Here is a 14,526-nt window from a genome sequence, read left to right as displayed (position 1 = left end):
GGTTAAACGTGGACGCGACAAAGGAAGCCAAACGGCTATCGATGAATACCTACCTAGGCGGGTGCTCAAAAAGTCCTCTCAAGGGCGAGCTGGGAGAGTTGCTGTTAGGAGGCCTCTTTTGGGGTGGGTGGGGACTAGCCTTCGGCTCTAAAGCTTAGGCACCGCCTCTCACCCGCGTGCTGGCCGCTAGGCGGTGCTGGGGAGCTTGCCTCCCCTCAGCCCGGGCGCCCCAGCTCTCGTCCTCACCCCTCAATCACCGACCGGCGGCAAGACTACAACTCCCGTGGTGCTCTGGGAATAGGAGCGGGGGTGCTATGGGAGGCGGGAAGAGGGACGCGAGGGCGGGCTTTCCGGGAGTGTGTTTCCGGCGTCGGCGGCCGCGGCCGGGGACGGTGTGAAAGCGGTAAGATGGCGGCGGCGGCGGTGGTGGAGTTCCAGAGAGCCCAGTCTCTACTCAGCACCGACCGGGAGGCCTCCATCGACATTCTCCACTCCATCGGTAAAGGTCGCCGCGCCCCCTCTCTGACCCTGCCGGCTCAGCTTGGCCTGTGTGGGTCGGCGGCGGTGGAGCGGGGCCGGGCTAGCCGGCTCTGGTGCTGCTGACTCACTGTGTGTGAGGGGGGCCGGGCCGGGGGCACAGGCCGCTCGCAGCTCCCTGGAGCCCCCTGGGTCCCACCCGGGTGGGAAGCCTCGAGGCAGCCCCGGCGTCCACTTGCCGGCTGCTGACTCACGGTGGGCTCTGCGTGGAGTGAGAGGGTGGGCCGAGCCGGGGCCCCCACCACTCCCTAGCATTGCCCCCGCTCTGGCCCGTGCGGGCTGGCCCGGGACCGGGAGCAGTGCCGGCCGGCGGGCTTGTCGCGAAGAGGACTGAGAGCCTCGAGTTGAAGGGCCTTGGCGAAACCCGCTGTAGACAGCGTTTCCCGCCGTTGTTATCAATAAGCACAGCCCGCTCCGGCTGGCAGCGCGAGCGCTCGCTTTTCTCTTGGAGTTTTCTTCCTCGGGACGCTGGGAGCTGCTACCTCTCCCCAGCCTCACAGCGAAAGGGTCCACTAAAGGGAGATCTCTTTCTGAATGTGGGAAATACCGAGGGGACACCACCGCCGATTGGCATTTGGTTTGAAGAGGTGCCCGAGACGTTCCTTTGCCCCCCGTGTAGGGTGTAAGAGCGAGATGGGACCGCCGGCTAGAGGAGGTGACTAATCGCCCTAGTCTCCCCTGGAGAGGTGGGAAGTGAGTTCGGGGAGTTAGTTGTCAGCCACGGAGTTCAGGGAACTGGTCGGCTGCAGATTGCCAGAGAAAATTCAAGTCAGTTTGTAGTAGATTGCCTTACACCTTGCACGCAACAGGAAAACTGGAACGGGAGCTCCAGCCAGTCGCTTCCGACAAGTTTCTGCCGGGATTCAGGTGTGAACAGAAATAAATTTGTGATGACAGAGAAGGCTTTTAATGTTTAGGTCGTAAAGGGTTCAGTTAGGGCACGGGCTAGCTCTTCGCTGCACATGGAGTAATGTGATCTTTTTAACGTAGCTTGAGAAGATTCAAATTGGATCAACAAGTAGCATAAGAATGCACGTGTATGTAGGACCTCCAGGATGTTGGCTTTTATGTTGACTTCTGTTGAATTTTGGTATTCTTGACTTGCGTAGAGAAAAGCCAATGACAGGATCTTGATGTCTTTATCTTTGGGGGTACTGGAAAAGGAGAGGAGGTGGGGGTTAAGATGCATCTGTGGATGGATGATTTTGGCAAATGAAAGGTTTTAATTTTGAAGTTCTGATCCTGAATTAAGTCAGTTACAATTATAGAACCGGCGTCATCTCAATCATATATATATTTATTCTGTGAGTACACACTAATGTGAGAAGCATGGATTTTATTTTATTTTTTTGTCCTAAGTGCTTAATATTTTTGTCTTTTGTAAAGTGAAATTATGGTAAACATTACAGTCGGAGTATTTTGTGATTGTCCACTCTACTAGGAGGGAGTTCCCTGAAAGCTTCCCTGTTAGAGCAAGCTTGAGTCATGATGGCTACAGTCTTACTTTTTCCCAACTCCATCATGGAGTATCTAAATCTTGGTTTTTGTCAAGTCATGATGCTTTGTGAGAGAAGTGATAACTAGTGATGATCACTAAAATTATCACCACAAACTCAGGTTATTCACTGTTTGAGTGGTAAAATAGTTTTTAACAGTTCAAAGTGGGACAGATAACACAAAAAGTTATTTTAACAGGTCCTGAATCCATGATAAAGCAGCAATCCCTCCTAAGGATCACACTGGAGCTTTGATTGGGTTGTTTTTCCTGAATGGCTTTGTAGAACTGCTAACTAGCACACCCATTAGTGAGGCTTTCCACAGGCTTAAAGTTTATTTGAAAGACTCTTGACTTTTTTAGTTATCAGTAAATGATGGTCTTTTGATTTTAGTTTGTAGCAGGTAAACATAGAGGCATGCTTAATATTTTCAGTAACAAAGTGCCTAACATGGGGCTTACCACCACAAGTGACTTGTTTGAATTTTGCTTTAACCAAGTGACTGCAACAAATTTCAGTGTATGTGGGTAAGGGGAATTCTAATTCATAGAATGAAAAGCACATTTAAAATCAGAGAGGAATCTATTTTTATGATTTACATGGGACATGTCTTACATGATGATTTCACTTTTTTAAGAGTTGGGTTTTTTTTTAAAGCTCTCTAGAATTTGTCTTTTGGTAACCAAGTTTGTAGTTGGTCTTGTGAGGGTGAAATTTCCCTCAGTCTTCATTTTTTTTGTCAGAATTTTAAGAGGTTTGCATTTTCCTCTCTCAGTGAAGCGTGACATTCAGGAGAATGATGAGGAGGCAGTGCAGGTCAAAGAGCAGAGTATCCTGGAACTGGGGTCTCTCTTGGCGAAGACTGGACAAGCTGCGGGTAAGTGCTGCAAATGGATTGCTTTCCCTTTGACCTGAAGTGCTGGGTGCAGTTTCAGTTTTCTCTTGTAATGGAGGAACATAGGCATGCATCCACACAGTTTATTGGTGGTATAATTCCATTTTATCGTTAACTTGTTGAGCTTGTTTTTAGCGGGAAGCTAGGTGGACCTTTAAATTCAGTTCCTTCGTGAACAGTTTTGTTCTCCAGGTGAGGGAAGATCCTGTTCCTGTCGGGATATAGTGATCTGGTGATTTGTTTCTGGTTTGAATTTTTCACTGTGTTCCCTTACATAGGGGCAGCAGCCCAAACAGCGGCTGTCTTTAGTGATTTCAGCTCTGATGGATTTAAGATGGATAGCGACTTCGGCCGCTATGACTTCAAAGTGGCTAGGGATTTTGCATCCAAGTCAGTGACTAGCTGTCCTTTTTTCCTGATAGAGAGTGAGAGAGACGTTAAATGGAAAGAGCCTTCCCTAGATATCTCCATTGTTACCTGGGACTTTATGCATGTTATTGCCCAAACATTTCTAGTTGTTAATTGAACCACTGAGTTTCTAGGCTTGAGATGATATTCTGATGATGGGTGTGTCCTTGGAATAAGAGTCATGTAGAATAAGAGACCAGGAAGGGCCTTTGACTAGTAAAGTGGTAATAGTATTACAGACAAGGTTGCTTAAGCTTAAAATGGATGGTTTTTGTCAACTTTAAAGTGAATTTAGATCTTATCTAATTTAGAATGGATTAAGTTCTAGTAAGGGACTTCATGAATTACTTTCTCACCAATAATATTGTTATCCAGGAGGTGTAAGCAAAACTTCTTGAACTTGAGAACTAAGATCTTTCACAATTAAGGATGACTAACATTGGTTATTAGGCTCAGTCAACTCAAAGTCCCAGGTAACAGTAGAGTTGAGTGAAGATTTATGCAGTTGGGAGGATGTGTTTCAATGGCTTCTGTATCTTATTTAAAATATTATTTAAAATATCTACTATAAAACAGTTTTTAAATCCTGACTGTCCACTAGTTACTGTTTTAAGCACAAGAATGCTCTTGTTTATTGCATCCTCAGAACAGCTCAGTAAGGTAGATACTATTGTCCATTTTACACCTGAGGAAACTGAGCACAGAAGTGTTAAATAACTTACCCAAGGTCACTCATCTAGTACGTGGAAGAGCCAGCATTTGAACCATTTCGTCCCACTTCGAAGCTCAAGGCCTTTTGGTGTAATCATTAATGCTTTCCATAGTTAATCACTTATGGGTTATCAGTGGTCAGTGCTGGGATTTTTCACTTTATTTATTTTTTAAAGTTTATTTATTTTTTAGTGATCTCTACACCCAATGTGGGGCTTGAACTCAACCCCCAGATCAAGAGTCACATGCTCTTCTGACTGAGCCAGCCAGGTGTCCCTGTTTTTTTTTTCATTTTAGACTGACTTCCCTCCTATTTAACATATTTATGGATTCCTTTTGTCTATGAGTTAATGTGAGCTTGGGGTTGCATCATAGTTTTGATTATTAGTCCATGCAAAATATAATTAATAAGGTAATTTTCCTCAAAGAATTAGAAAGTCAGATAAAGTGACATAAGATTTTTCTGTTGTTGAAATTTCCAAATACCTGTTTTCCTCCAGTAGCATGGATAATTACAAATAGCATGTGGTATAGTCAGTGCTTCAAAAATCTATCCAAACATTTTAACTGTTTTGCTTGAAATTCCTCTTCTGTGCTTTGCTCTCTCCTTATTCCTTGCCCCTCCCCTTTTTGTGACTCAGTACCTGAGAAGTTGAGAACTGTATAGATAAACTATTGGAATTTAACAGATGAATCATAAGGACGTTCAGGAACTTTTACAGGTTATTTGTCATTGTGTTCTAAAAAAGAGTTTGGTGAGTATAGGTATATACAATAGAAACTCTAAGGGAGTCTTGGGGCCTCCATTCATGTACCTAACTAACTTTGCTATTCATAATTGATAGGTTATGTTGTTTCCTTTGATTTTCAGTTCCCTGAGAACAGAAAATATGTCTATTTCATTAATCTTCAATTTTGTTTTATTATGCACTTAATATACAGTTAGCACTGTGCTAAGTACTCCATTCAAAAAATATAAGATGAGGTCCCTGACCTACAGCAGTCATTTGGGAATTAGTGAATAAGGCAAGGTTTGATGCGTATAGTGGGTGGAAGTGGTGCTGAGCACCATCAGACATGACGGCTGGGCTCAGGGTCTGCAGATTTCACAGCTTGAGATTCTGAAAGGATTATTTTGAGTTCTGTGACATTCTATAAAGGAAGTTCTGGTCATATAATTGTACATAATCTCAATAGGAGGAAGAAGTCATTTGATTCTTTGGGAATTAAAAAATTAATTTAGTATGTATGAAAATGGAAAGAAACAGGGAATATAACCCAAGAATGAATAGCAACAATAGACTGCAATGAAAAGTGAACTGAGTCTTTGGCAACTAAGAGATCATTTGTTTCTCTGTTGGGGTAAGAAGAATAACACTATCAGTGCTTGGAGCAAACACTGCAGTGCTAGCAGGCTGCTTAGTTCATGTTTCACTTCGGCCTTTTCCAGGAAGGAAAGTGATTTTCAAAAAGATAAAGAAAAAAGCATCAGAAAGAATTAAAGCCAAGGTAGGAGAGAGAAGAGAGAGCAGATAGTCTCTTTAAATAAGTTCAGGTCTCTAGGCTCTGACAGTTTCTATCTTTTAATATCAAAAGCATAGTTTTAGCAGATATATTTATAGAGCCACTATTATCATTCTGAGAAAAGTCATGGAGGATGGAGAAGTATTGAGGAAATTGAGGATGGGCAAGCATTTCACTTTGTGTGAAGATAGTGAAAAGAATAATTTCTAGACACTTTAAACTGGTAATCACTAATATCTGGGACAGATTATTTGATAAGTAGGTTTTAATCGCTTAAGACCGTGGGTTTATTAAGAAAAGATTATTTGACACTCACCTTCATTCTCTTTGGTTAGCCTTATGAGACCAGTAGATTTGCAGGGCTCCACAGATAGTACCTTGCCAGCTGTTTTTGTAAATAAAGTTTTGTTGGAACCCAGCCACACCCATTTGTTTACATATTGTCTGATTGCTTTTGCACTGCAGTGCCTGAATTGAGTATCTGCCAATGAGACCACATCGCCCAAAAAAGCTGAAAATATTTACTATCTGTCCCTTCACAGAAAAAGTCTGCCAGCCTCTGGGTTAGAGCAATGATGCAGACTACATATCTGATGTAAGCCAGGCATTTGAACATTTGCCATAATAGTAATGAGAGGTACAGGGTATGAAGATCAACCTAGAGGTTGTTTTGTCTCTAGCATCATGTCACAGGGCTCGGTCAGCATCTGGCATTATGGCTAAAGCCATTTCAGAAGGCCTGCTTATTTTTGTAGATGACTCAGTACAGTAGAGGACAGAATTAAGATTCAGAGTTATTGCCAAAGCCAGCAAGATTAAATTCAGTGTGGTTAAGTATAAAGTTATATACTTATTTTATCAAAACAGAGGAAGATGAGGAATTACCTGTCTGTGCAAAAAAGACCTTAATGGACTCAATCTAAACAAAGAGCGCTGTTAGGAAAAAGGAAGTGGGCTCTCTTGTGTTACCTGTGATAGCCAGATCAAGAGAATTAGGCCATGACTCTACTGGTCAGACCCTACCTGGAGAATTGTTTTCAGTTCTGGGTACTACAAGTGGTATGTTTGCAAACTAGAGTTTTTATTCATTGACAAGGAATCTGGACACCAGAACATTGGAGGAACAGTTGAAATAGCTAAAGATGTTTAGCTTGGAGAAGGGGAAAGTTAGGGAGATACAAACGGTAGTTATCTTCAGAAATTTGAGGCCATATGGAAGGAGGGTAAAGACTTGTGTCTTAAAAAAAGAACAATTTAGTTTGACTAACATTCAGATAGTCTCCTTTCTGAACATTTCTGTCATTAGAGATTGTTCAGAATTGTTCTAGCATAGTAGGAAATACTGTGGGAGAAGGGACATTGTACTAAACTACTTTTAAAAAACTATGATTGGGGGTGCCTGGGTGGCACAGCGGTTGAGCGTCTGCCTTCGGCTCAGGGCGTGATCCTGGCATTATGGGATCGAGCCCCACATCAGGCTCCTCCGCTAGGAGCCTGCTTCTTCCTCTCCCACTCCCCCTGCCTGTGTTCCCTCTCTCGCTGGCTGTCTCTATCTCTGTCGAATAAATAAATAAAATGTTAAAAAAAAATAAAAAACTATGATTGTATAATTAAAATTTGTATAAATGTAAAAGGAATTTGAGAGGGAGACATCAGTGCAGCCTGGAGTTGGCTTGGAAGACATAATAGGACGTTAGCTGGACCTAAAAGGATATCTAAGGTTTACATAGGTCGAGAAGATGGGGGAGAAATTCTACATGGGAATGTAGCAGGATCGAGGCATGAAAGCCAGACATATGTCTAGTCTATGCAGGGGTGAATGGAGTGGCAGAATGGGGAAAATCTTAGTGGAATCAAAGGTCAGTATTGGGGAGTGAAGGGAAAGAACTTTTCCACTGTATAGTTCCTTTCGTACCTGACACAGTCCCGTGCCATCCTGTGACTATTCAGGCAGAGGAGCATTTCAGGACCCTGAATTAGCATTCTCAGGAGGGTGAGGTTTGCTTGCCCTGAATTAGAATCCTCAGGAGGGTGAGTCCACAATTGGAGAATATTAAAGAGGCGGTGGCACTAAAGTAATTTTAACCTACATTCCAAAAGTACTTGCATAGTTATCGAGTTGAAATATTCTCTGATTTTTTACTCTTGTTCCTAAGATGCTCCCTTGAAATGACTGTGCCACCTTTTCCTATACAAGGGGAGACAAATTTCTGTGGTGTATACCTTTTTTGGTCATAGTTTAAGACTTAGGCTTTACAGATAAATGAAGAATTTTAAGTATATCTTTAAGGGATGGTATATATTTAAGAGGAAAACACCCTAAATTTTCTGTGGAAAGTTTATTCAGTGTCAGGGAAGTGATATTGCTAGAAGGCTAAACTGGGGAGAATTTTGGGGTGGGGGGAGGGAATCTGGATTGAACATCTTCATCTGGTAAAGGGGGAGCTGCTACAGTGGACTTGGAGATTCAGCAACAGCAACACAACACTCCTCGCATAACCTCATCAGATCTGCCAGTTGTGAGGAAGTGATTTTTACCTCAGGTGTCAGAGGCACAGCGTGTTTCATATTCTAGAAAACCGCGCTGTGAGACCATGAGCACTTTGCTGCTTATCTGGCATTGATGGGTAAGTGAGGCTGCGGTGTGTGGGCTCTTCCCAGGGCGCTCATAGTAACCCAGTAATCTGCGGCATAGAAGACAGATTTGGTGTATGTTGTTCACTCAATTTTGCTACTCTGTCACCTGCTAAGAATGCTGATTGCAGTGGCATAAGGATTGATTTTATGATCTTGGGTCATTATTTTAATGGGTATTTTGTCTCTAATATTGATGTTTCCTTTTTCTTTTCTGAATTGCCTTCCACACAGAGCTTGGAGGACTCCTGAAGTATGTGCGACCCTTCTTGAATTCCATCAGCAAGGCTAAGGCAGCTCGTCTGGTCCGATCTCTTCTTGATCTGTTTCTTGATATGGAAGCAGCTACAGGGCAGGAGGTAAGCTACTTTAATGGCAGAAGGTAGACAATATGGAAAAAAGTCTGTTTTAGTGAAAGCACTGCCTGCCTGCACTGTGGTACTAATGTGGAAGGGACAGCTGGGAGGACAGCTCAGGACTTATCATGTCAGTTTCTCTTTGTTACAGGGCATTTGATACTTTGGGTCTGTTCCATGCTTTGCTTTGTAAGTGGAGATTGTGAGTGGTCCCTGGAATCCTCATTACATCAGGGTCACAAACTGATTCTTGTCTTTGAGGTATTGTATTGCCACACCTTTGTAATGTTTTCTGTGTCTGTGGTACCTTTCATTCTGTGTCACAAAGCTCCTTGTGAGCACTAAATAAGTCTTGTGGCATCCCTTCTTGGCGTGTTTTGTACTGCGTCTATGCCTTAATGCAGGGGTGAGCATCCATCTGTTTGTGTCTCATGTGTGCGGAAGTGACTCTGGTGTCCTGTACATGTCCTCTACAAGTTGAGACCAGACCCTGAACCATACCGAAGAGTGCCTCTTTGGAATCAGTGAGCCTCTTCTGAACTTTCGAAGATAGCTGTATTTTCTGCAGTTTGGGAGGAGACACTATCAAAGTTAAAACTTAATCTGTAAAAAGCAGCAGATTCAAGCAGGATGGATTGTGGTTGCTTGAATCTGTTTGTAGGAAGAATATAGTTGTCTTTCCTATAGATACATTGCTAGTATTCACTGAGTGCCCAGTGTGTGCTAGACACTGTTACATATACTGGGGATACATTTGTAAAAACACAGTCACTGTTCTCATGGGGATTATATCTTAATGAGGAAGGCAGGCAATAAATAAGTATATAAACTGTCAGGTAATATAAGGACGGGGTAGGAATAGCTGGCTGGTTATATGTCTCATTGTTTGCTCTAGCCTCTGTGGGTGTACAGGTAAAAGGTATGAGAGGGCACAGTAGCATTCTGAGTAAATAATGAGGAATTTCAGAAATCTGGGACATATGGATCCCACTTTGAAATCAGGTCTTTTGTAAAATCTGCTTTCTTGCCTTAATGATTCTTTGAGGCCTAGTTTAAACACCATAAACTCACTTCATTTGTAGAAAATTCATTTGTAGAGAAGTTTTCAAATCTGTGGCAGAACTATGTTTCATGATAGTAGATCAAAAATTGTTAATATTTAGATGACTATCTTTTAAAGTAAAGCATTAGAATTATTTTTATAAATCAAAGAAAAAGTGATTTTAATGGGGTGTTAGTCTTATCTAATCTTAACCATTTTAAAAAAAATTGTACTTTGTTCTCATGAAAAAGCAACACCATCTTTTGTTTGAAATGGGGTGCCTTATAATGGGTTGGGACTAAAAAATGTTAGTTTAAGACAGACTGATACGTGTTACTTGGAACTTTTTAGGCAGAAAGAATTATCAAAGCTGCTCCTTTGCACATTGAAATCTCCAGGATTTGTCCCTTCCCATAGCGTAGAGTTGACTCAGTGGATGGAATTGCGTTTGTGTAACGAACAGTTCTCCTACTCCTTTGTGGAGGTCCATTAAATCATAATTCAGCACTCTCCTATGATTGGCTAGTGGCATTTACTGGCCTTTATCATGTGGCTCCGTGTCTGGTTAGGCCCTCCTGTCTAAAATACCCCATCTGCTTTACTTTTCTTCATCCTTATTTTCCTTTTTAACATCTGTTTCCTCCTTAGAATAGAAGTTCATGAGAGTAGCTAGTTTGTCCTGTCCAGTGCTGTCTCCGTGTCATTTAGAGTAGTTCGGCCCAGGGGAGCTACAGAACTCACATTTGTTGGAGGAATGTATGGATAATGCCTTCCCCATGGTCGATGCTTAGGAGATAACTTTTTGAATTAAGACATAGATTTACTGAATTGAGATATAAGCGTAAGTGTTGTTACTGCATTTCTTTAGGTGACTCAGGGTCTCTGACTTGGAGAAATTGGAGCTATGTGTTCATCTTGGAACATTCTAGGTTCTTTTAAAATTCTTTGATTGAGTGATGGGAAAAGATAGGGGAGTGAGTTATAGGTCACTGTCATAGTAGTATTGTGGGCTGAGGCAAAAGAAGAAGTTTGCGAACATTGTTAAGAGACCGAGGAGTTTTGTGTTGGTGAGTTGGGTACCAAGAGGATGGAGGAGGGGATTTTTCTTGCCTTTCTCTGTTTGGGAACTAACCATAAGTCGGGCAGATCTACAACACCAGTTTTTAGCTTGCTGTGTTCCAGAAGGTGGTCGGAATCAGGTTAGGGTTGAGTGAATTGCAGCACTAAGGTTTAGAGCCTAGAAAGTGAGGACGTACGTGTGAGGTAAGGGGGTGGGATGGGAGAGTGAGGATGGGGTGGTTGGCAGGGGGGCGGGGAGTAGAGAATTGGGGTGAGGAGGGGACTGAGCCAGAGCCTTGCCAAATAGTGAACTGAAATTTCAAAATTTACCTTACCTTTCAGGGATCTCTGGGTAGTTGCCCAGGGGAAGCCATTTTTGGTATAGTCTATCCAACTGAAACCACAATAGCACGTTTAAGAAACCTTACACTGGGGGCGCCTGGGTGGCTCAGTCATTAAGCGCCTTTGGCTCAGGGCATGATCCCAGGGTCCTGGGATCAAGCCCCGCATCGAGCTCCTCCACTGGGAGCCTGCTTCTTCCTCTCCCACTCCCCCTGCTTGTGTTCCCTCTCTCCCTGGCTGTTTCCCTCTCTGTCAAATAAATAAATCTGTAAAAAAACAAAAACAAAAAACAATCTTACACTGAATCCAGTTATTGAAACAGTTATTTCTGTGGAAAAAAGGAGTTTGTGCTAGAGAATTTCAGACTTGGAATAGTAGTTATTATTCTCCCATAAGGATTTAGTTAGTAAAGTCATTTTAAAAAAACTGGTTAAGTGTACTGATTTAAAACTTAAATGTCTGGGGCACCCAAATGGCTGCCCTGCCTTCAGCTTGGGTCATGATCCCAGGGTCCTGGGATCGAGCCCCACATCAGGCTCCCTGCTTGGCGGGGAGCCTGCTTCTCCCTCTTCCTATGCCTGCTGCTCCCCCCTGCTTGTGTGCTCACGTGCTTTCTCTCTGTCAAAATAAATACAATCTTTAAGAAACAAAACAAACTTAAATGTCTGATTTCTATCACATCAAGTTTTTGTACTCAAATAAGGGCTATCTCCAGAAGCAGGGGCTTCTCATATATTCTTATCCCCTTTTCATTAGTCATTATCTGCATTAACAAAGCACAAAGCCTCAAACAAAATAGTTGTGTAGCAAGGCCAATGGCCTTTAAAATTTTGCCTTAGAATTGAGGTGTCGGTTTTACCAGTTACAGCCCTAGAGAGTGCAAATCATGCACCCTGTAATGGATGACAGGTAGTCGGTTCAGTTTGTAAAAAAATCCCTGCTCTAGGAGAAATGTCAGTACCGACCTGAACAAGAGCACTGGAGATAGGGTCAAGTTCTGATCCCAGCAGCTGGTATGTGACCTTGAGTCACATCTGGACTGTTAGGGAAATGGGGACAGTTGGGATGATGGAGTAGAATTCAGTGTTTCTTAACTAGAGATCTACGTCTGAGTGGCCAGGCTCTATTCCAGACTACTGAGTCAGGAGCCTCGGCATCCATTTTTGTATTCTTAAAAAAGCTCCCTGGGTAAAACTGGGACGGTAAGCATTTCTTAGCCCTCCGAAGACACAGGAGTAAGGACTCTTGTATTTTCGTTGTTAAACACAATCAGCAAAGTATTTTCAGTTCCATTTGTGTCACGAACAGAGATTTACTTTGAGTTTGGCTTTTCAGAACATAACTCAAAACTCTGAAATTGTGGTTGGCTTGCTTTTAATTTAGTTTTTGTAGAATTTTTAGGTCAGTTTAGTGCTGGAGATTTAAGTAGCCACCAGGGGGCTTCAGTGAGTTAAGATTCTGTTGAGTCCCTTACTGGTGAATCCTCCGAATACCATGTAATGTCATCTGTTTATTTACTGAGCTTGGACTTAGGGTCTAAAGGCAGAAGATCTGTCAGTTTGAATTATGTGCTGTTCCTTTTCCTTCCTTGTAACACCTCTTAAGAGAACTTCGGATGTATATAAAGATCTGTTGTATTAGCAGTTAGTTCTCCAGAAAGTTCAGTTTCTTTTTATCTTATGCTCTGAATCTTAATACAAAATTTACAGTAACAGAAGTGATACAAGATCTGCAGTACTTAATGTGTACTTTCTCAAAGCTAATATGTCACAGATACCTGATGGCATGTAGACCATCTAGCGTAGAACATTGCTTTAAATCAGTTACTTTGCACATTATCTCACTGCTTGGGTGGCAGATAGAACTGGGGGTTCAAAGCACCTTTATTATATTTTTTATTCATTCATTTATTTTTTTTAAGTAGGCTCTGCACCCAATGTGGGGCTCCAACTCATGACCCTGAGATCAGGAGTCACATGTTCTACCAACTGAGCCAACCAGGTGCCCCCAAAACACTTTTAAATAAAGCCTTAAAGTCCTTTTAAGTGTTAGGCTAATTGTAATTTCTTTTACTCCCTTTAATACATGCTAAGTGTATTGTATTGTGATGATGAATTGGTTAGTTGCACTTCTTAGTATCGGAAAGGGAAGAGCCAGCTGGGCCTTCTGAGTCTTACAGGTAACTGTTAGGAACAAGGCATTTGTGCTTAGGCCGGGGATTTCTTCCCTTTATTACCAGTGGGTTCATATTAACACATTGCCATTACTATTTGCAACTATTTAGGGAGAAATTTCTGCTTTAAGGATTTCTCAGCCATTGTAGAAATCTGTATTCCAGGCTGTATATGTTATAAGTTCTGGGTCCCTCCTGGGAAGGTAGAAGAGGAATCTTGAAGACGAAGCTCTTTTTCCAAAAGAACACAATCTAAGCACAAAAATACTTTGTGTATAAAAAGCCGAGTTGATTCTCCATTATGATATAACCATTACACAGTGAGATACTGTAGATCAAGGCATGTCCCCTGAGACATTAAGTAGAGCAACGTGGGTAATACCTAAGGAGGGAATTAAAGCTGTTCTCCAAAAGCAAGGTCTGTGGGAGACTGTGAGGACATAATGTTGCATGTACTGTCTCTTTGTTGCAGGTCGAGTTGTGTTTAGAGTGCATTGAATGGGCCAAATCAGAGAAGCGAACTTTCTTACGCCAAGCTTTGGAGGTATGTGCCTATGTTAGTGCTGCTTTCAGGTCTCTAGGCATTAGACTGTCGGTGTAAGGACCACCATTCTGATCCCAAGTATCTTCAGGAGTTTTATGTTATCCAGGCACCAAAGATTATTGATAGTATTCCCAGCTCACGAGAATACCTGCTGTGGGGCTCCGAGAAGTAAGCAGCAGCACAGTAAACTAACAGTCACTGGCCATAGTAGCAGATAATACCATGGGCTACATCGTTGCTTAGGCTGGATTTGATGCTGTCTCCAGAACTTGTATATTCAACAGTAACAGTTCTGTGACTGTCAATCTTCGATTTCTTTCTTTGGTTTTTTTCTTTCTTTCTGTCAGTCAATGCCTTTTCTCTTTCCTAGGCAAGACTGGTGTCTTTGTACTTTGATACCAAGAGGTACCAGGAAGCATTGCATTTGGGTAAGTAAGCTGGTAGAAAGTAATAAGGCATCCTAGCTGGCTAAATAGATGTATTCGGGACCTGGCCACTCTTACTAGTTACATAGTAATAATTTATGTTCTGCCTACTTCTAAGTTAGAAGAATTTAAAGTGGCTTTGCATTTACTGAATCTGTTGTGGAGAAATGCCATTTGGAAGTTCTCAGTAACCAGAGTTAATCTGTCAAATTTAGAAAACCAAAGGGTCAGACTGCAAGTGTTTTACTATTACATTTACTATACTTATTCATAATTACACTCAAAATCTATTTTAAAACTCAAGAAATTAATTGGTGCAAATGTATATGGTGGCTAGAGTGGGCTGACTAAGCCTTTCCCCCGTGTGGCCTTTAAACACC

General features: G+C 42.2%; 1 protein-coding gene across 3 annotated transcripts in view; it reads left to right on the top strand.

Moving 5' to 3' along the window:
* The first annotated feature begins 222 nt into the window (after positions 1-222).
* PSMD11 (proteasome 26S subunit, non-ATPase 11) overlaps positions 223-14,526 on the top strand; it is a 28,484-nt gene continuing 14,180 nt past the window's right edge. The window contains exons 1-5 of one of the 3 annotated variants that reach the window (XM_026517628.4): positions 223-499; positions 2,809-2,910; positions 8,440-8,564; positions 13,650-13,721; positions 14,092-14,149. In XM_026517628.4, coding sequence (XP_026373413.1) covers positions 409-499; positions 2,809-2,910; positions 8,440-8,564; positions 13,650-13,721; positions 14,092-14,149 — 448 coding nt within the window. In that variant the 5' untranslated portion in view covers positions 223-408. The remainder of the gene's footprint in view (positions 500-2,808; positions 2,911-8,439; positions 8,565-13,649; positions 13,722-14,091; positions 14,150-14,526) is intronic. The other 2 variants (XM_057318096.1, XM_026517630.4) reach the window with 2 other exon arrangements.

The sequence above is a fragment of the Ursus arctos genome, unplaced genomic scaffold, assembly GCF_023065955.2.
Source record: "Ursus arctos isolate Adak ecotype North America unplaced genomic scaffold, UrsArc2.0 scaffold_24, whole genome shotgun sequence".
NCBI lineage: Eukaryota > Metazoa > Chordata > Mammalia > Carnivora > Ursidae > Ursus > Ursus arctos.
Note: the sequence above shows the minus strand (reverse complement) of the source record. Positions and strands in the feature narration are given on the sequence as shown.